Below are 22,449 nucleotides of genomic sequence, written 5' to 3' on the forward strand. Positions count from 1 at the left end.
GCTTTTTTTTCCCATGCCAAGCTCTTTAATCTCCCAGAAATTCAGCATCTCTATATAGAAACACTATAATAAAACATACAGCAAATTAATAACTGTCAGCACACATGAAATGCTTGTCTTGGTTGTGTGAGTAGTTCTAGTGAGAAGTCCGTTTACCTGCCACCCAACTGATTAATTAATTTCACACTGTTTAATTAAATCCACAGTCTGGGAGTCTGGGCAGCACCGTGGGGAGCCCTATCTAAGCCTTGTGTGTACAGAGATTACCAAAGAAGGTCTCAGACACCCGCTCTTTCGCTAATGTTGACACTGACGTCACTCTTCTCTGGATACCGCATGATTGTGTCAGTGTCATCTGGCAGTTGTTAGCCTTTACTGCTGGGGACATGATAGCATTGCACCATTTGTCAAAAATCTGTCAGTATTTACATTAACTGAGGAGGCTGGAGCATTTGACAGCATTTGACACAAATTAGTACCTGACAGAAGAGTCTGATGAAGTGTGCTGCTGCAGTATGTACACTACTGGTCAAAAGTTTTAGAACACCCTCATTTTTCCAGGTTTTTATTTAAATTCATGCAGTTCAATGTCTTATTGTACTCTGAAATGAAAGAATAGAACAAATGAACAATTTAAGTTAAAAAATAAATCATGGAATCAATTTATAAACCAAAATGTATTCTAAAATTTTGACTCATCAAAGTAGCCCCCTTTGGCAGATATAAAATAGCTGAACACTCATGGCATTCTTTCTACAATGGAAATCAAATATTCTTCAGAAAGTTCTTCCCAACTCTGTTGCAGAAGTTCCCATAAATGTGTGCCGCTTGTAGGTTGCTTTGCTTTCACTTTTCTGTCCAGTTCATTCCAAACCAGCTCAATGGGGTTTAAGTCTGGTGACTGTGCTGGCTACATGTTTTAAAGCTTACCATCTTGTTCTTTTTTGCTAAGGTAGTTCTGGCATAGCTTGGACTTATGTTTTGGGTCATTATCTTGCTGTAGGATGAACCCCTGACCAACTAGGCGCATACCAGAGGGTACTGCATGGCGCCGCAAAAAGCTCTGGTAGCCGTTTTGGTTCAGGATGCCTTTCACTCTGTACAAATCATCGACCGTGGATCCAGCAGAACAGCCCCAGACCATCATGCTTCCTCCTCCATGTTTGACAGTTGATGTCACACACTGAGGAACCATCCTTTCACCTACTCGACGACGTACAAAAATCCTGCGTGATGAACCGAAGATTTCAAATTTTGATTCATCAGTCCATAGCACCTTCTTCCAGTCTTCAGTAGTCCATTGGCAGTGTTTCTTGGCGTTTCTTGTTTCTTGTTATTCTGACGTCTTAGCAATGGCTTTCTTGCTGCAACGCGACCTATCAAACCTGCAGCTCAAAGTCTTCTCTTTACAGTTGAAACTGAGACTTGCTTATTACGACCACTATTAAGCTGTGCTTGAAGCTGTTGTCCTGTGAGCCGCTTATCACGCAAGCTGTTGACTCTCAGAAACTTGTCTTCTGATTCTGTTGTGGCTTTGGGGCTGCCAGACCTCTTCCTGTCAGAGTTTCCCCCAGTTTCTGAGTGCCTTTTGATGGTGAAGAATACTGTACCCACTGACACCTTGACTTTCTTCGCAATTTCTCTGTAGGAAAGACCAACATTCTTAAGTGTTATGATGGTCTGTCTCTCTTCCATTGTTAATTGCCTTTTTCCCGCCATTTTTATGGCAACACACTACTTTCTGCAGTACAATACTGTTCAAATAATGCTCACGAGAGTATGGTACCACAGTGTGTTCCAACAATACTTTTATACAAACAGAGGGGGTTGTAAGTAATCCAGACAAGTTGGAACACCTGTGGGAATTGGTAGCATCAACTTTCAAAGCTTGATCAAACTCCATTGCTGCAGAACAGCATTACGTTGTTAACCCATTTCTTGTTCCTTGAAAAAAGCCTTTTTGTAAAATTCTGAAATGTACATTATTTTTCAGTTTTGGGTAACCTTACTTTTTTTTAACCTCAGGCAGTTCACCACTTACCTTTGTACCATTTCAAGCTATTCATTGGACTTGAACTGCTAAAATTTCAATAAAAAACTAAAAGAATTGGGGTGTTTTAAAACTTTTGACCAGTAGTGTAAACCTTGGATTCAGTCAGTTAACTGTACATAGAAAAAGCCATACTGTCGTGCCATAAAAAGTCTAAAAAAAAACACAAAATATGAAAAAATAGGAGAACCAAACAGGACAGATTGCAAAATATGTACATACAAATATACATGAACACATAAAATACATGGACTATGTTGTGCTAGATCAAAAACTTTGGCTTCAGCGCAAATGAGCATATTCAACTCCCATATCCTGTCCAACACTGTTGTATCCAACAGTCAAAGCCTTAGAGACACAGAGACACTGTCTCTCTTATGTCAGAACAGAGAGAGGTGCATTAGTGTGTAGCACAGCAGGCAATATGACTGTGTGGGCTGGAAAGCACGCATGTTACTCTCTCTGTTCTCTTGGAACATATTTTTGGCATCTCTAATCACAAACACATTAAGTCAGATGGCTTTTTTGTCTTTACACTACAACTTTAAACTAATTTGATTTGTGGCTAAATATAAAAATTGTCATGTACTACATATGTCAACACAAAAATTTGAAAGGATTACATAGATTCTTGCTAATCTGTCATAATAACAAACATAAACCTGACTCCAACTGCTGTTTGCTCAATCTAGTGTTTGTTCGCCGAGGAAAGCAAGGATAATCGATTAGGTACATAAAGATGGCAGCTTGCTGGTTTGATGAGATGTGATGTGGAACCAGCATTTCCTTGTGCTCTCTATTTGATGTGCCAAGAGCTATTAGAGAAACAAACACTTTGCACAATGACACTCGCATGAAAAAAGCCATGATATAAAACAAAGCTAGTATTTTTATTATATACATGGTTTCATTTGAAATTATGTAGTTGAACTGTATTTAGCAAAATCCTTAATTGAAAACTAAAGAAAGCAGTGCAGGACTTCAATTATCTAAGGTTTAAATAAAGTATCTTTTATGCATACGTTTACGCAACATGTAAATTACTACGAGATGGATGTTTGATTTGAGCTGTATTCAGTACTTTACTGAAAAGTTGAATTAGCTTTAGAATACATTTAGATTTAAAAGATTAGATTTGAAATTTAGAAAAATATGACAGGCTCATGTCCTTATTACACATCTCTTCTATATAAGCAAAACAAGCATCACAAGTATTCATACACTTTTATTCAAACAAACAACTGACTCTTCAAACAGCTGAGGGTTGTGCTCTTTACTAAGACAAGTTAAACTTTTAATAGGCATTCCGCGCACAGCATCAAGACAGTTTTGCCGACTGATACAGCATTAGCTGGAAGAACAGCGCTCTATTTGTGCTTGCCTTGTCCTGTGACAGGAAGACCTATCAGGTGCTCATCTTTACCACCCCCTCCTCCCATCCCTCTCTCCTCCTGACCTCATTCTGTCATCTTCGTTTTCCTTCTTCCCCACTCTCAGGTCTTTTATAAAGTGTCTCCATGCATTACACATTTAACAATGCATTAAAAATAGGCCACCATCAATCAGTCATTCAGTGGCGGAGACAGAATCTACTTGTGGCACCAATTTTATAAGTTTCTCAAGATTCAAGAACGAAAAGGAACACTATAAACTCTTTGTGTATGGGGAAACTCAACATAGATAAAAAAAAAAAAAACACATGTATGTGCTAATAATACACCGTAGCCCATAAAACACACCGTCGTAATTTTGAATTCCAATTTGCTTGATTTCGTATGGCACAGTGTCTTTCCAGAATCCAGAAACCGAATCAAAATAATACATATGCAGGCGGTAAGCTGTGACAAGATTTCTGTTGATGGGTGCCAGGTTAACATCGTGCCCAAAACAGTGATTTGAGAACTGCATGCATGATACAGGATAGGTACTAGGTAAAATCTGATGTAATGGTTGGGAGTGAGTCAAGCCCTGGAGGCAAATAGTCAGAACAGTCTGACTCCAGGTTGCTCATACTAAAGCAGATGTTCAACTGACAACAACAGTACAAAAGATAGTGCTGCATGTAATTCACATTTACAAGTATTTTATAGTATTAGGTGGCATGTCAAGGTTACTGAGCTATCGATGTTTTGGTAGCTGCTTTGATAGCCATATATATATATATATATTTAATAAAGATATACCAAAGCACTCACAATGTATTTTCACTGAGTTTTGTTAACACAGTAAGTAAGGTGTTCTCCTGCTCAGATAGAGGTGTGGAAGTCTGCTTGTGAGCTTTGAAGTTGCAGCTCTGCTATGAGGCTTGATCCTGCGTTCTGGACTTTAAAACAGACTGTGCCTCATCATGGGGAACAGCTGGAAGAGGTAGACACCGACTGCACAGACATGCCTGAAGGACCCCACACACACACACACACACACACACAAACATTTGATCAGAGAACAACAAACATTTATCATCAGTTTCACATGCAGAAAATGGCACATTATGGAGTTTGTTTGTGTGTGGAATATTCACACACAATGGAATGCAATTTGCCTATTTGTATGTCTTTGAAAAATGTAAGACAGTAAAAGCCGTGTTGCTTTAGTACAGAATAGGGGCATAACAGAAAGCAGTTGTCTTTTATTTCTCTGTGTAGACATTTGTTGAAAGCAATCTCAAGTTGGATTGTCTTTTAATCAAAGAAAATGGGATATATTTAAAGGAAAAAAAACGCATAAAATGTAACGAATAAAAGGGATATAAAAACCATTACTGCAAAGGGAGAGTAGTTATTCATGCACCGTGGTGCGCACAAGCCCGATGACAGCCAAAACAAACCAAAGTATGTTTAAGATATGTCCTTCTGAGCTTGTAATACAATAAAGGCGTTTAAAGAAATTCTCCCTTGAAAATTGCCTTGAAGCCATGTTTTCTTCTTCCTCGTAACAAATCATTCTGATTCAGTGACAAACTGTCTGGTAGATTGCCAAGTGTCTGTTTTCTTTTTTTCTGACAATGTTTTTCCAGACCATTCTCACTTATTCCCCCCTCGGGTCGTTGCTTGCTGCAGTCCGGCCATTTTACAGACATGACTCCATATGTCCTTGATGACACATATTATATCTCATCCAATGTGGATCACAATCCTTTCACCCCCACCAGACTTGTCTAAAAGTGAATAGTGCCATACACAGGAACAACTGGAAAAAATAAAAAGTCCATGACAGTGTATCTTACCTTGAAACATCCTTTAAATCTCTTGCTGACTGTGTACAATGCAATAGGGTTGATGCACGAGTTGAGTGATGCCATATTAATGCCAAAATAGTCCATGACAAGAAAGACACTGAAAAAGGGTAAACATTAAGTATGGATTAGACATAAGAGCACAGAACAGGTACTGAACAATGACCTAAAAGGTACTGAATTCTTCATGCTCACCTCAGTAGTTGACACCTATTAGGATCTGTCTCATCGTATATGGTTAATTTCAAGATTCTACTTAGGTATAGAGGCAACCAGCAAAGTGCAAACACAATCACCAGGCAGAATACGGTTTTCGCAACTTCCCGTCTCTTAAAAAGGAAAAACATGATCGATATTAAAGTTGAAAGTCAAAATATGAGAAATGTGAAAAAATGAAGTTGCAAAATGTGCTTAAAACTAATAACCTGCTTGGTGTGGTCACTTATTGTATTATCGGTATTCCTTAGCATTTTCCTGGTCATGAGTGCGTAGAAGACAGCAGTCCAAGCCAGTGGCATGCAAAAGTAGAAGCCAAAGAGCCACCAGTCCTTTACTGATTTATAAAACTGTTGATTAAACATGACAGAAGCCCAGAGTCAGTCGGTGCCGCAGATGACATGATATTCCCTGGTTGCTACGTTACAGCATACATAAAACAATATACGAGATACACATATAGGCCTATAGGTTTACATGGACATGTACAAGAATGTGTAGGCATCTGTTGGATTAAGTTATGAGAAATAATATTAGAGCCATTATTCGTTTCATTTCCTGTCAACACTTAACCTAACTAAATATTGCTGTATGTTGGATATGGAAAGACAAATCAAACAAATGTTGCATTGGGTATTACCTGCATGAACGGTGTGGTTTGCATGGGATGAAGCAGACAAATTCTCAGATGCTTGTCTTTATAGTCCATTGTTATCATATCAAAGCCGACAACTTCAGGGACAGCCAACAGGATAGAAATAACCCAAATCAGAGTTATTTCGATTGCTGTCCAAAATGGAACCCCGATGCCTTTGATTCGATTCCAGGATACTACAGCTCGGTATCTGCAAAATCAATGGAAAAATGTTATGGCTTAGGGGACTTTTTGTCTGTAACATTATTTATTCTGTAAGAGCATTTCAAGGGCTAATGCTAAACAAATGTGTCTGCTTGATGAAATACAGATAGTAGCCAGCGAACACTATTTTCTTGTAGGGCACAGGACAGTGCTGCTTATCTCCGTACCTGTCAACACTTAAAGCACATAAGCTCAACACAGTAATTCCAACTGTGGTTTTCTGTATGAAGGGGACAAGTTTGCACAGCACCAAGCCAAATGGCCAATCTTCTGCCATGAGCTGAAAAAAAAACAAAGAACATTTTCAGTGGTAACAAACCACCTACAATCAATTCATGGTGAGATTGAAGTTTTAAAAAGAGCAGAGAACAGAATAAGGTGCAACATTATTTTCTCACTGTAATTGTAACAGCGCGAGGTGTATAACTCACCCTGTATGCGTTGATTGGAATGTCTATCACAATGTGGATTAGATCCCCCAGCGCAAGACTCGCAATGAGAATGTTTGGTCCACTTCTCATGCATTTGTTTACATATATGATTTTCAGTAAGGTTGAATTGCCCACTATTCCAACAACAAAAACTGCAACAGACACCACAGTATGGATATATTTGAAGGTGTCTCTGATTCCAGCTGACTCCAAGCACATAGGAGGGTGTTGGGTTTTCGGTCCTGCTACATGAGGTGGATGAATTGAGCTGTTGGATTTCTGTTTATCCAGTATTAAAAGACCAGGGGAGGCGGTTTCAGAGAGTTCAATTACAGAGAAAGGTTCTGAATGCTGATCACTGGCCTCTCCTGTGATGAGAATATTTCCCAAACAAAGAACGAGAGCAACGGTCCACATTGTTGATGATTTCCTCAAAAGGCCCCGAAATGTTTTTCGCCAGCACTGGAGTGAAAATGAGAGTGAAAATAATTAGCACAGCATCTCAGCCTTGAGATTTGCATCAAAGCATTTGGGTGTGGTAAAGGATTTATTTAATTCACTGATCAAAAGGTAACAATAAATAAACAGCACTGATACAATATGATACACTGAATTGTTCCAGCTTACCTTTAGATGTGCACACACAGACTCTGTATGAAATGAGTCTCTGTAATACCTACAAAATAGGCTGTATGTTCAACACAAAGGACTGCTATACTACTACTTTGTTGCAGCGCCTGCTATAAATGTTCGAACACAGCAGAGGGAAATCAGTGTTTTATAGACTAAGGTATTGTTGTCAGAGTTAGTCATCGATCTGTCAGCAGTGACTGTAATTATTTGACGCATCATCCTCAATAAAAAGGATGGCGTTGAAGAGTATTGTCTGTTATCACAGAGTGAGATCATTTTATAGGCTTCAGTAGGGATATTATGTTGCAGTTGTTTTCCACTCTCGCTCTAAAATGTTGGCCGCTAACTTGTGTGACATAAAACTTTCACAGAAAATCTAAATGGAGCGAAAGCAAAGACATTTCTTTTTTTGCTTGAAGCCACAGAGTCTCTATCACTAAACTTAGAAGTCATCATTAGTGAATGTAATGGGAACAGGAAAATTGTCTTCTGCAACTACATGACATTTTGGAAGTACATGAGTTAGATGCAAAACTACTGCCAGGCAACTGCACTTGAACAATAACAAAAATGATACAAATGGAACTGTGCAATATTCAGATACAGAGTGTCCTCTAGAGATATTGCTTCAGATGACATATCACGTTTTTTAAAACATGAGTCAGTCTCCATCCTACCAGAGAGATTCTTCCTCTGCATCTCCTGAGAGTCCTAAAGAAGGTGACATCTCCCCTCTACAGCTTTATGACAACCTGAAGAGCCTGGAGGAGCATGAGACATGTGACGACCAGAAAGATCCCATTGCCAACATCATAACTGACAACTACTCCAGCTCTCGTTTAAACACTCCGCTAGCGGCAAATGACCTTGGGAAGCTACGTGCTGGCATTGTTCTACAAGAACAAGCGATTAAGAAAAGTGAGTTGGTTGAGTTGGATGTGAAAAAGTACTGTGTGACAACTGTTCCTAGCCAGGCTATCTACTGTATGTACTCTACACTTTTGCAACTTTTTTCTCCCATATAGGTAATTGCAGAGAACTGAGATGCTTCAGTACATCGCCTATAAAAAAGAAGCCGTAAGGATATTTTTTTATTTATAGTGTGCCAATGATGGAAAGTCCTATAAACATGACAATAACATTAATATAACATTCCCTTAAGCATTTACCGTGTCTTTTTTAGTAACCATATAATTGACCTTTATTGTTACATTTAATATCCTGCAGTATTTTGGTTACTTTTTGATTTGATATGCTGTAAAATTGATCAGAAACCAGTTTGTGATGCTTGACCTTTGGTCTACGCTGTTCTTTGATGGTCATATGACATTTTGCTGGGCAAAGTAAAAAGCTTTTCAGTCAAAAAATAAATAAATAAAGCACTGCCACTGCTATCTGAATTATGTATATAGTGCTCCCTAAAGCCACCATTACTGCAGTGGCATTGTCGAAGTGAATGCAGTTGCTTTTGAATACATGGATGGTTGGGTGTATTACAGCTGTAAATCACCCCCTCCAATGGATAAAGGTGGTCTAAGATGTGAATGTTATTCAGTCTCAAAACACTAGTCTTAAATTGGGTTATGACATTGGCTTGAGGAGAACAAAAAACTCTGTAATTTTTATCCCAGCATGCATTGGGTGAGTGATATCCCTCTTTGCCTCTCTTACCTAGTTAGCTACTTTTAGCTCAGCAGGAGTTGTTTTCACCAAAAAGCTCTGATAAAACCACTGTATACTACCTAGCCAACAGCAAATGACTAACTAGCTGGTGAAGAAAGTCAACAAATATTAGCTAAACACCAAGCTATTTTCTTAAGAGTTGACGAAGAGCAAAACAGAGCGGAAAGGAGAGTTAGTATTGGACTTAAATTTGTCAGGTGACCAGAAACATTACTTGCTGATGTTGCTCCATGTCTGCAGAATGTGTAAAGAGGTGACTGCCAAAACAACTTTATAAAATGATAATATGTCAGATGTATCTTTTTGTAGCTTGTTGAGGGGTTCCTCTGCCCCGATGAGGACAAAAATCTATCACTGTAGCTCTAAGATGAATTGAGTCGTTCTGGTTAAAGCATTGCTGTAATTCTTTGTCTCCTGTCTCTGTTCTTCTGTGCAGTCCGGTCTCACCAGAGTTCATGGAGGTGCTTGCGTTGGATGGAAGATTGATTACTTTGGTGAGCGCTCAGTGCCAGACAGATTGGGAATGGGTGGAGCAGAGTCTCTCTTTCAGCTGTCAAGGTAAGCCATGTCATCAGTTTGGGTGCAAAGGGGTCTCCTGCATTTCTGCCCCATCCTGCCTCTCATGCCTTAGACATCTGTCAAGTTCCCAATTATTTTTCTCTTGTGCAGTTCAAAAGGAAATTGAAGATCCCCAGTTGTTGCAGGCAGAGGTGGTGAGCATGGACACTGTCGCTGATTCTTCTGAGGTAACCTGCTCATGGCAAAACGTGTGTTTTATGCATGGTCAAGTAAAGTCAATTTTGTTTATACAATGCAAAATGTGGTGGTAGAAAATAAGTACATTTCGCTCACATGAAACATCATAAGAGGTACAATTTCACTGAAATTTATTTATTAACATTTACTCAAGTACTGTATTTAAGTGCAATTTTGAGGTACTTCACTTGAGTAATTCAATTGTATATTAGGCTACTTTATATTTCTACTCCACTACATTTCAGATGCAAATATTGTCGTTTTACAGTATTCCTCTACATTTATTTAATAGCTTTAGTTTACTAGTTACTTTGCAGATTTGAATTATTAATACGAAATCAAGAAATAAATGACATATCACCTATCAGTAGGCTATATACAATTACCTAGATAGTTAGCTAAAGTGAATCACCATTACCAACTGCAACAGTAAAGTGATGCTTATAAATTAATGTATCAATAATCACAATCCAAAGATGTATATAATTCTGAAATGGGCTATTCTGCATAAGGAGTACTTTTAGTTTTGGTACTGTTACAATTCTTCATTCATTTAACTGATGATATACCTTTCAGCTACAAAATTAATAGTATTAAATGTTACTGTAGACGCTAGTGGAACAACACCACTCTACAAACCAACAATAACTTCCATTTCTATAGACTGTAGTAGTAGTAGTTTTATTATCTTACTCCTATATTGAAAAGTTAGCAGCCCTGGTCAAAGTACACAAAAAACGACTTTGTTACTGTAACAAAAGTAAATGTAATTACACCCGTTTTTAAGATCGGAGTATTTCTACCACGACCGCCAAAATCACAAATTTGTCTACAAAGGCATTATGTTCAACATACAGATTGTAAAGACCTCTAAGGCAAATGTGCAAGGATATTTTATACATACTGTATAGGTATGTAGCTTACATTCATCTGTACAAGTCTTGGTTTTTTGTATTCACATCAGGAGCCAGAGAATGAAAAGATTCCAAAGACGGAGCATGATATATCTTGTGTGGGTTCGCCTCGTCTCATAGCATACAAGCCAGAGCCAAAACAAACTTCTTATGTTGAAAAGGTACTGTTAACTTAGATCTGTTTCTCTGTGTTGCACATAGTGCCTGGAAATGACAGTGATGGCCTTTTTCATTTTTCCACAGTAATAGCTGTGAGTGGAGGCTATAATATCAGAGGCAAGAGGTGATTGTGAGTCTGTTTTTTGCTGCACTGTAGGTTCCAGAGGTTGAATCTAAACAGGATGTGCTTCATGCTCAGTGTGACTATTGCCAGCAGCTCTGTCAGCCCTTTATACAAAGTGAACTGTTGGAAAATGAAACAGACTTTGAGAGGGTGAGTGTAGCTTGTTTACCTGCAACAAATACATTAATTCAAAATAATTACTGTTCAGCTAACCTTGACAAAACTGTCTTCATTTGAGTTGGGAAAAGGTTCATAGTGGAGAAGCACTACAAGTACAAAAGAAAAAAATGTGTATTGCTGTACATTTTCTTTTATTTAGCTCTTTTGTTGTGAGCTAGCTAAACAAATGAGAGAGCTTATAATTGGAGAGAGAGAGAAATTGGCAGAGGAGGAGTCAGACAGGAAGATTGATGTGAACCCGCATGTCCCTGTCATGAGTGAGGAGGAGAGGACAGCTGCTAAAGAGCGGGCGAAGGAGAGGTGAGTAACATGCATGCACTGTTCCCTTACGCATTCATGTTGGTAGCATTAAGTGGAAGGCAGCCAAGAACTGTACCGTATTGCATATTGTGATTGTACTATATTGCATGGCAAAAAAGAGCTCTATCTCTCTTTGTGTTTACAGTAGCATGAAATATGAGGCTACATCTGAATTTCATTATCATGCCCTTCAGGTTTTGTCATTGTATTGTAAATTTTTCCCACTTCTGCGAACAATTATTTCAATTTCTAATGTAGGTTGAGACTTTTTCAACTCCAGAGAAAACCTAAAAAAGACAACTTGAATATAGACATGAGTAAGTATGCAACCCGGGGCGTCTAGACAAATTAGTACAAATGACGAAGATATGAAGTGTGCAGTCTTTCATGCTTCTCATTTTTTTTTAAATCAATAAATGGATATTCTCCTTTTTCTGCTCAGGCCATATAGATGCCAAACATAACACCTGCCACAGGCTGTCAAAAAAGATTCCCTGTGTCAATAATGGGCCTCACATTCTTCAGATAAATATGAACAAGATTACTGACTTGTTTGAACTACACAAAGAGACACATGGTGAGCCAAAGGTATGTTTGAACGTATGCTTTCATAATGACATTGCTGTTACCGTAGCCTCTCTTAAACCAAAAGGTTTATTCATCAATGTATTTACCAGAAATGTAATAAATAACTATTTTGCGTCACAGCTCAAGTTCTACAAAAGTGGGAAAAGTTTTCTCATCTTGTTTCCAGATGGAACAGGGAATGTTTTGTATCCTTTTAAGAAGTGCACAAAGTGGAAGATCAAAGTACTTAATGAGTGGGTACACATTTGTTCCCTTTGATAAAAGGTTTGCAGTGTTAATGATCCTTAATAGACAAAGTTATCCTTCTGGGAAAGCAGCCATTATAATATCATCTGCAGAAGATGCTGACTTCACTTACATTATCTTGGAGGACAAGGACGAAGCACCCAGCATCAAAGGCATTTTCACAAATAAAGGCGACGCCATATGCTATCATCCCAATGGAAGGATGTGGTAATTGTTACACCATAATAACTGATATCATAATCATTTAACCTAAGTTCTTACTAAAGTAAGGCCTTAAAGGAATAGCTTCACATTTTGGGATATGCTTTTTGTTTGATGAGAAGATCAATACCACTCTCATATTTGCACAGTAATATGAAGCCACAGCCAGCAGCTAGTTAGTTTAGCTTAGCTTGGAAACAAGGGGAAACAGCTAGCCAAGCTGTGTCTGAAGGTAGCAAATCTTGCCTACAAGCACCTTAACTGTTATATCTTGTTTGTATTATGTGCCAGACTATTTCTTGACTGGGAGCAGTTTCCAGATTACAAATAGAGATTACAGGAAGTTACTGATCTCAGACAAAGCTGATACATAACTCCCCATTTTAGATTCTTTTTTTTGTACGGATTAATCAAACAAGATATAACATGTTAATTAATAATATTTAGAGGTGCTTTGTATCTTGGACACCAAAATGATTAAGACCTCTTAGTTTTCCTAAATTACTTTTTCACCAGAGATACTTTTTTGATGAATCTGCTGTCCTCATACTACAGGTCAGGATGTGTATTTTGCTAATCTCTGTGGTGTGTCTGAAGGTTGAATCTGACCCATGTTGGAGGTATCTGCTTCAGTGAGACAGGAGCTTTGAGGAGGCGCTGGAATTGGTTGTATCGTGCCCCGCATGTACGTAATCTTCCCTTCAAGCCGCTAACCTTTACCCTGGGCCAACACATCAGTGTGCGCATACACTCAAAACAACGCATGTACATTACCTTTTCATGTCAGCAGAACAGCGTGCACTTCAATGTGGGGTCAAAGCTTGAGGTAGGTAATGATAAATGCACTTTAAATGAATATGTAATATACAGTGATTTAGTGTATGCGTTTGTCTTACACATGAAAAATATGGGAGCCTCCATGCCAAACTGCCTGCAGAAAATAACAGTAATTAATGAGTTACAATACATGCACAAAAGATATTCTAAAAAGGGACAACTTGTTTTGTTTTTTTAAAACAGCTCATTTATCCAGAGAGCCATGACAAGCCGGGGCAAGACACTCTGCAGAGCTATACCAAAAAGAAGAGCTCAGAGATTTACTCTCTGCTTGGCCAGATGCAGACCTGCATGTCCCACCACTCTTCAAGCCTGAGCAACATTAAGCCACATTACCGTTTCATTGCCCAGACGCAAAAGGAGAAGTCACCCGAAACGATAAAGGCCAATGTAAATAAAGAGATAAATACAGACTAGGCAAAAGCTGATATCATGTATGGCTGTGTTACAATTTATAGCCTTATATTATTTAAAACATCTTTAGTATCTGGTGCTTATAGTCATTCATGGTTACAATCAGCATGTAAAGCTTGAGTTTTATAGAAAACGATTTATGGAAGATTGGGTAACTTGGTTTGGAGAAAATAAAAACTCTCAGGGAAGAAGCCCAGTTTGTGCGTGTTTCTACCTTAAATGCAGTATTTAAAAGAAGACGGGGAACAAATTAATTCTGGTATGTAAGATTCAATGCTTAATAAATAATAGCTACACCACATAATTGAGTGATGAGCTTCAACATTTCAAGAAACCAAAGTAATATTTCCACGACCTGACTTGTCGCAAAAGTTGCACATACATTCTTTGTACTTTGTAAGAGCACAAAAAAGGCCAGCAGCTACAGACACTAAACCATCAACATAGTTGAATAGAACTTTGTTGTCCTTGTTTTTAGCCGTGTATTTCTCTGTATGTACTTTGAAAGCAACAAAAAGCCGGAGTCAAATTCCCTGTATTTGTTCACACTTACTTGTCCAATAAAACTGATGATTCTGAACACACAGATTTTAACACTGACCCCCTTATCCCTTTCTACATCATCAATCTAATCCCCCTTCTCATCTCCCAAAATCATCACATGCATTTTCCCAGATGAAACACCACTTTTCTCATCATACCTAACTAGTGGTTCCTTGACATTTATATGAAATCCAGCTACTGACAAACACCAAACAGTAGTATTAATAACTGTCCATCTGCCAACATGCATGTAATGTTACTGTATTGCAACATAAATAACCATTCAGTCAGATGTGTCTCCAATACCAAATCTAATGCGATCTTCATACTGCATTACTAAAAAGATAGGCTTCCTTTGGGTTCCTTGAGTAAAAAGGCATGGGATCAAGATTGTTTTTTGATTGGATTTTCTGAGTCTGTATACTGTTTTTAAATCTATTCATGATGTAAACACAACATAATGTATTTGCAAATGCTAAATTGCATACATTAGTGAACAATGCTTTGTGGTGCAAATCTTACCAATATACCAACATGACATGATGACTTTGCGAAAACATACACGCCCACTCTCTTAAGCCACGTGGTGTGTTATCTGTACGCATTTAGAGCTATTCTGCGTGTATGTCTATGCTGTATACAGCGGACGAAAACATACACGGCACTTGGCGTGTTATCGCGAGAAACCAATGGTTGAGTTTAGGAAGTGTGACACGCAGGTTGGGTTTAGGAAAAGAATTACCGGTTGGGTTTAGGAAAAGAAGAAAGCGACGCTTGAGTTTAGGAAACGTGACACGCGGGAAACAAAGGAAACATGACACGTGGGACACGAGCCCCGGTCTCCTGGGTGAAAGTCCTGTGTTTTACCCATCCACCACCCCGAACCAACCTCCCTGCGCGGATTTTCGCCCTTTCTACTCGCTACGGCGTAAATTTGCACGCAATCGCAAGGTAATGTAAGTCAATGGAGGCCAAACGGCGCTGATAAACACGCTAAAAAGCGAGGATGCGTCTTGATAACATGCCAATAATGACATACGAATTGGCATGTCATACATACGCCACTTCATGAGATCAGTCTGGATATACAGATTTGAAGGGGTGCTATTCTTTCCATCTATTGCAACTTCATATCACATTGCAGGCACAACTTTTAATTAAAATAATAATTTTTTAATGAATTTATATCCTTTTTCTCTACCAAAGGTTGGGGGCTTTTATGTCGTTATTTAGTAGGCATTTGAGAAGAAGAGACAGAAAGTAATAATCCCAAGATTCTTGTGATTAACAAACAATGTTAGTATCATCCCTTATCAAAACAGAATACATCATGGTGTAAGCATCACATAGGCTTTTCAATCAACATAGTAATATGTGTCAAAAGGCACAGTGAATGTACAATGAAAACAAGCAGATCTAGGTTTAGAAAGATCAGTCAGATCTTCATTCCGATGCATTTTTAGTTTAATTGTAGCTTATGGTAACATTCATTTAATCTATTATAACTAGTCTATTAGTCATTTGCAGACTACTGTAATTATTTATGTCCATTACTTTATATGGTCCACTGGAAGGGTTTGAATTAGTGTCATTACCAGACTTAATTATTGAGCTCATACAGCACTTGGATGTGGGTATGTGGCTGATTCGTGATTCTTTTGTCTAAAGTGGGCTTTACACTTTAGATTTTTACATGTATTGCAGATGGTAAAAACACACCTCAGAGATATCAAAAACAGTTCTCATCCTTTTTCTCTTGCTTTCTCTTTTTCCAACAGTCAGATTTACATTTGCTTTAGCATGAGCATAATTACATACAGTATTGACTAAGCACAAAGTTTGCAATGTCTGTATGATAATTTAGACATTTTAAAGGAAAATGAAGAAAAGGTATAGGCACATCACTACCCAGTATAATAAAAAAGTAAACTGAAACATTGCTAACATTAAAAAACAAAAAACACTTACTGATAAGCGATGTAATGTTATAACCAAATATTTATTACACCACTATGTCATTTCAATCAACACAAACAATGCGCACTATTAGTTTAAGTTTAAGTACACTGGTCGTGGGTACTGTATGTGTATTGCTTGCTTTGTAATTACGAGTTGAATTGCTCCCATAGGCTATAGTTCTTATTTTCATTTATATTCCAATTTTTATTTGATTATTACTTGTAATTATTTTATTTTACTATTCACTATTTATCTGTACTAATTTCTGTCCTTGTGCTGCTGCACAATTTTCCCTCTGGGGATCATTAAAAGGGTCCTAATCTTATCTTCAACAACTGAAGGTAATGGCAGGTGTGAAAACCATAGAAGAAAAGTGATCAAACAACAAAGAACATGAGTTCAGTTATCTCGCTTATTCTCCTATTTCTGTTAATTATGCTGCCATAGAAACAGTTTCTTATTTTTCTGTGGTTGCTATGGTACAATAGGAGCAAAACATTCTGTATCTGATTCAAAATGTTTTGTTTATTAATTCATTCATTTGTGGTTTCTCTGCACACCGCTGTTTCACAATGAGTCAAGGATACCAAGGAGAAGACTGACACACTTGAAACATTCGCCAGGCAAATCAACTGAGATGGCTTTGACTACAAATCCTGGACTTGTAAACAAACAGAGGTTTGAAAAATAATGCCACAAATTTACTTTAGTAACAGCATCTTAACCAGTAGATACTAAGCAGTGCAGTCAATGGAGATCCAAGACAGAAATCTTGATTTTATGTGATATTGTCTTACCTTTTAAAGGATGATGAAAACAGAAAAGCTGCACGTGTCCACTGTAGGCCTTCTTCAAACATGAAGTTGAATCAGCATCTATTTGAGTCAATTTAAAAAACATCTTGCTTCCCATACAGTAGCTAGTACTTATTGCAGGGCAGTTGTATTATATTGTGCAGGTGCTTGAGCTATTGCATCCACCCTCTGTACATATTTTGTCTTAATTAATCTGATAATAAAGAACTGGTTCCAGTTTAAGCTCACCTGAATATCTGACAATCCATGCATTTGATGGGAGAGTTGTCACCAGAATCAGCGTTGGTACACAAACTGACTGGAGACATGAGGAAGAGTGCAGTCAAGGTACTTTCTTCAAATTTCATGGTAATTATGAATCTCTGACCTTGGTTGGTAAATGGCTGGCAATATCTGAGATCATTCTATATATATATATATATATTTTTTTTTTTGCATTTGCATTTACAGACTATAAATACCCAAAGCAAGAAACATCAACAGCTCCTCACAATAATCTGGGGTTACTATCTGAGCAGGTCAGTGTGTTGTAGATGTAGTAAATACCCAGAAGACGGTTCACAACGACAAACTTGCAATGAGGTATTCTTGCTTGTAAAGTCCCCTTCTCTCTCAACTTTAGTGATGATGTCCCTGACAAAGTAAAAGCTTTGCGAGGACACTCAAGAGTAGGAGAAGTTTATCTGACCTTGACCATCTTTGTCATTAAAATAACATTTGAAACATACTTTGTAGAGAGACCTTAGAGATGGGGTGAATATGCAATTATCATAGATAAAGTATTTTTTGTATGTTTTAGAGATAATTTTACTATTGCCAAAGAAATACTGAAGTTTTCATAGCCTTCTCTATCCTTGTCACAGTGTAAGTTTTATCTTGTGAGAGATGATATGACATGGTATCCAGAGACATGGTTTTGATTTATTCATGAAGCACAAGTTAAAGACCTCAAAGAAGTTAATAAATTATGAAGTGTCTTTGTTTTTTCTCCTTAGAGCGTTTCTAAAAACATGAAGTCTGAACTGGAGATATCCCCAGATAATGAATTGTTGGATTCGCTCAGCAAGGAAAGTCCCCAAACTCCTGCAGCCTGCCAAGGAGAAACTGAGGAGTCTCTAACTAATCTGGACAAGGTATGAAGAAAATGCCATTTTTAAACTGCTCCTCTTCCTCTTCTCGTATAAATATGAATTCATTTATGGAACATGCAATTAGTCTGCGTTTGTCTCGTGTCAAAACTTGACTGTCAATGCTGCAGCTTGTTGCAAAACATGCCAGACTGTAACACACTTTTTGAATAGCTCATTAACTGGAATATTTGGATACTATGTATTCGTGATTTTTAAGAAAGAAAGTAGGATTTCTTTTTTCCTTTACATTTTCAGATCACATCCTCAAGTGGATCAGACCCATCAGAGGAGTCGCTGCAGACTGTGTTGAACATTTGCTGTTTGCACTGCCAGCAGCTGAAGAAACCCCCAGTGACCAGCGATCAGATAGCAAACAGTGTTGACACAAAAGAGGTGAGAGTGGGTTTGCAGCTAATACTACTGTTGATATGGTGACATGCTCATGTTAAATAAAAACTGACGGAACTGGAAAAAAAAACTGTGATTTTGCTCATTTTGCTGAATGAAAAGTTACATTCAGTGTCAAGTGTGCAGCTTGGATTTAAGATTAATATGGAAGCAAATAATAGCCATGATGAATTGAATCACATAACTGACATTTAATCCTTCTGAATACTTAAAGCTGCAGTAGGTAAGATTGTGAAGAGCCAGGACTTTGCCAACAAATTTGAACATCGACTTCTCAGTCCCTCCCCCCTTTCTGCTGCAGCCCAAACCGTCTCCTAAGCCCCTCCCACACAACGGAGTTTGACAGAACTGCCGGCATGTCAGACAACATGTTCAATAACTAAACACTAACACAACGTTAACTTTACTCACCAACAGTAAAACGATGCTAACTAGCAGGCTACCGTTAGCCATTTCAGCATCATATCAGACCGACCACTGTGCTAACGTTACTATAATCCTCACCAACGTAACTTTGTGGACTTTTGACTACTAATAACCAAGTGAAAGATAAATCATTCATGGTAATTATGTTACCTGTTGAGAGGAAATGTGGATACGTCTGCATCGTTCTTCAGATCTTTAAAATCCTGCAGCCACGCCACCTCTGAAAAGCCACTCCATTATTCACGGAGTTTTGGAAAACTTTTCTGCAGCTCGTGCCCGGGGAGGGGGGAGGGGAGAACGCTCCCCCCTCGCAGTGATTGACAGGCAGATAGACCACCCCTGTGGCCCTGATTGGAGAAAATCGACCGGGAGCGGTGGAATTTTGCCAATGGCACTACAGGCTGTAGGAGGTGCCAGAGGAGCTGTCTTTTTTTTTTTTTTTTTTTACATAATTCATGTAGTTCTACTGGAACATAGGGTCAGTTTCAGCAAATATGACAGAAAGTTAGTTTTATAAGACTTACCTACTGCATCTTTAATGTGGAAATTGAAATTACACTAACTTCGTGGCATTTAACAACAATCTGAATTTAGGTGGCTTGAATTATGTTTAGCAATGTTGGTCAACCACAAGCGTACATAGCATTAAGAGCGACAACGGTAGCGAGTAGTATGAAAGCTCAAAAATCCACAGGACTTTCATCCAGGAGACCGGGGTTCGTGTCTCGCGCGTTACGCTTTAAAGGAGACTTTTAGCGTCAATAACAATGCCAAAGGCACCTGACCAAGCCTCCGTATTTTACACGATGGGAGTGAGAATGTGTACCAGCAGGTCAAAATTGAAATGTGTCCAATATTTTTGGTTTATGACATTGCCATCAGCCTCAGCTCTATGTTGTGCTTTGTGCTAATTATGAAATGTTGGCATGCTAACATGCTCATACCTGCTGAACGTGACTATGTTAGCGTTGTCATTGTGAGCATTTTAGCATGTGGATGTTAGCATTTAGCTTAAAACACAGCTGTGCCTAAGTATAGCCTCAGATCCGCTAGCATGGCTGTAGACTCTTAGTCTCTAAGTAGTTTTTAGAGTTTACAAATGCAGACGTCCAATCAGTGGTTCATGTTACAGAATAAGCAATCATGCCTGGATGGATGAGATGTTCTTTCAGCCATACTCTGTGATCCGAACATCTGACCTGCCTAAAATACATGAGGAAAAAGTATTCCTGGTTGATCAGATTTTATATTGAATTTTAGTGTCGAAATGTCAATTTAAGCAACCTGATTATGGACTTAATTTACATCCGAATTTGACTTCTTGAGCAACGAATATTGAATATTTTTTTACTTGAATTTTTCTGAATTTGAAAACTCTTTTTAAAAATCAATTATTTTTCAAGAATCACTTAAGAATGACATACTTCCTATTAAGTCCCATTTTACAATTAGGCTATGATTTGCTACTATAGGAGATGAGTAATAATAATAATAAATATGATGTTAGCACTTTATAGCATTTTTACATTTACACTAGTCTTTTTTCTCTAACTTTCTCTCTTTGTGCCAGTTTTTCTGCTGTGAGAAGGCATGGAAGATATCACAGATTTTGCTGAAGGGTGCAGCGGTTATCAGTAAAGAAACCGTGACTGATTGGGACCCAGCGATGCAGAAAGATGAAAGGTCAGGATCACCCTTGTCCATTTTTGGCTTCCACCATTAAATGGTTTTCAAATTAAATTGATATGCCATTGAATCTCGGATGCTACATTTTACACTGCAGGTTCAAAGGTTTGGAATTTGAAAGGAGCTTCTATCAGACCCCTAAAGCAGGTCACACTCTCTCACACACACACTTCCTATTGTTCATCCATGCCACCTTTACCTATATTACAGCACACAAACTAGTGTCCGTCACTCTACATAATGAACTCACTGAAGATGCTTCAACTGCCATGAAGGAAGTTTCATTCCCTGAAATAGAAATTGTGGATATTGAAAACACTTTTTCTTTCAATGGACTAAATGCTAGACAGAAGGTATTGTCATCGGTTAAAACACCCTATCATGACTACAGCTGAGAGTATAGAAGCCAACATTAATACATCTGTTTGGTTCAACAGAGGACGACACCACTTGTCAAACACTACAATAATGGTCAAACATTTATTGTGATTTTCCCAGATGGAACTGGGCAGGTGTGGTATCCTTTAAGGTGAATCAAACTGACAATTTACTGACATGATATCATAAAGACTTTGTTTGATTTTTCACCTTAATCATATTTAAAAGCTATCCGTCAGGAAGGCTGGCTATTCTTCTGTCCGCTTCACAGTCTGCTGACTGGTGTTGTGTGCTGGTCCTGGAGGACAAACATCTGCAGCCTTGCATTCAGGCAGTTTTCACCACCAGAGGAGAGGCTACCTGTTATCACAACAATGGCAGCATTTGGTATGATTGGTTATTTAATCATTCCTAAGATCTTATTTCATATATTCAGTATAACTGAAATAAAAATCAGCATATTTTGTTCTAAATGAAATCGATTTCATTATCACCAGCTCTGTAGAAGCATACAGATATGACTGTCTTGGTAGAAACTAAGACCCCCGAGGGTCTTATTGTTCACAAGCTGCTTCTCTTTATTAGGGTGAATCTGACTCCATGGGGAGGCACCTACTGCAGTGACACAGGAGATTTGAAGAAACATTGGGGATGGCTGGACGATAAGGATCATGTTCATGCTCCGCCGTACCAGCCCCTTGGCCTGACAATGAGCCCTAACCTCAACATCCGCATCCAATCCCAAGAGGACATCTGCATCACTTTCACCTCCAGCGAACGCAGTGTACGGCTTAATGTAGGGACAAAATTGAAAGTAAGTTATTGTGGTATTAATTTAATATTCATTTGTAGCAATAGTAGAAATACAAGGGATGAGAAAAGGAGACCCAATTTTAGGCCAAATCATTGATTCTGCATTAATTTAGAATTCCTTGTTGTCACAGCCGAATCAAGGCAAAGGTCTAATGCTGCCGGGGCCTGACATGCTTCAGAGGTATCTGCAGCAGAAGAGTGCAGAGATCAATGTCCTGCTCCAGAACATCCAGTCCCTCATCACCTTTCAAAAGAAGGTCAAGCCCCAGCAAAGCCTCATCTCACAGATGGAAAGACAGCAGCTGCCAACGAAACAGCAACAGTCTGCCAAGAAGACCCCCTAAAGCCGATGATGTCCTTGAATGGCAGTTTGAAGAATCTCATTTGTGTAAAGTGACTCGTACTGTAGTGTGCAGAGAATTTGAATTCAATGACGAAGTACTTCCTAGCAATAAAACCAAAGAT

General features: G+C 38.4%; 3 protein-coding genes across 7 annotated transcripts; 2 read left to right on the plus strand and 1 right to left on the minus strand.

The window, feature by feature from the left end:
- Positions 1-3,512: 3,512 nt before the first annotated feature.
- Positions 3,513-7,237, minus strand: ednrbb (endothelin receptor type Bb). Its single transcript, XM_039818435.1, has 7 exons — positions 6,792-7,237; positions 6,528-6,640; positions 6,142-6,346; positions 5,711-5,851; positions 5,481-5,614; positions 5,277-5,385; positions 3,513-4,442 (listed from the first exon to the last, which is right to left on the minus strand). The coding sequence occupies exons 1-7, from the start codon at positions 7,206-7,208 to the stop codon at positions 4,347-4,349; spliced, it is 1,215 nt and encodes a 404-aa protein (XP_039674369.1). The 5' UTR covers positions 7,209-7,237; the 3' UTR covers positions 3,513-4,346.
- Positions 7,238-8,080: 843 nt separating this feature from the next.
- LOC120570212 (glutamate-rich protein 6-like) lies at positions 8,081-13,843 on the plus strand. Its single transcript, XM_039818442.1, has 13 exons — positions 8,081-8,342; positions 8,450-8,501; positions 9,544-9,665; positions 9,777-9,853; positions 10,828-10,938; positions 11,094-11,210; positions 11,380-11,540; positions 11,799-11,857; positions 11,983-12,128; positions 12,249-12,313; positions 12,426-12,581; positions 13,173-13,401; positions 13,596-13,843. Exons 1-13 carry the CDS (start codon positions 8,081-8,083, stop codon positions 13,827-13,829), a joined length of 1,791 nt encoding a protein of 596 aa, XP_039674376.1. The 3' UTR covers positions 13,830-13,843.
- Positions 13,844-16,854: 3,011 nt separating this feature from the next.
- LOC120570209 (glutamate-rich protein 6B-like) lies at positions 16,855-22,336 on the plus strand. 5 transcript variants are annotated; one of them, XM_039818439.1, is made up of 12 exons: positions 16,855-17,006; positions 17,361-17,491; positions 17,594-17,661; positions 18,139-18,276; positions 18,529-18,666; positions 20,678-20,790; positions 20,891-20,898; positions 21,004-21,146; positions 21,231-21,310; positions 21,400-21,558; positions 21,757-21,985; positions 22,116-22,336. In XM_039818439.1, the coding sequence occupies exons 1-12, from the start codon at positions 16,966-16,968 to the stop codon at positions 22,326-22,328; spliced, it is 1,461 nt and encodes a 486-aa protein (XP_039674373.1). In that variant the 5' UTR covers positions 16,855-16,965; the 3' UTR covers positions 22,329-22,336. The 5 variants fall into 5 exon arrangements, with proteins under 5 accessions (XP_039674373.1, XP_039674372.1, XP_039674371.1 ...); XM_039818438.1 differs by having other exon boundaries at positions 20,891-21,146; positions 21,231-21,322; positions 21,415-21,558; XM_039818437.1 differs by having other exon boundaries at positions 20,891-21,146.
- Positions 22,337-22,449: the final 113 nt, after the last annotated feature.

The sequence above is a fragment of the Perca fluviatilis genome, chromosome 12, assembly GCF_010015445.1.
Source record: "Perca fluviatilis chromosome 12, GENO_Pfluv_1.0, whole genome shotgun sequence".
Lineage (NCBI taxonomy): Eukaryota > Metazoa > Chordata > Actinopteri > Perciformes > Percidae > Perca > Perca fluviatilis.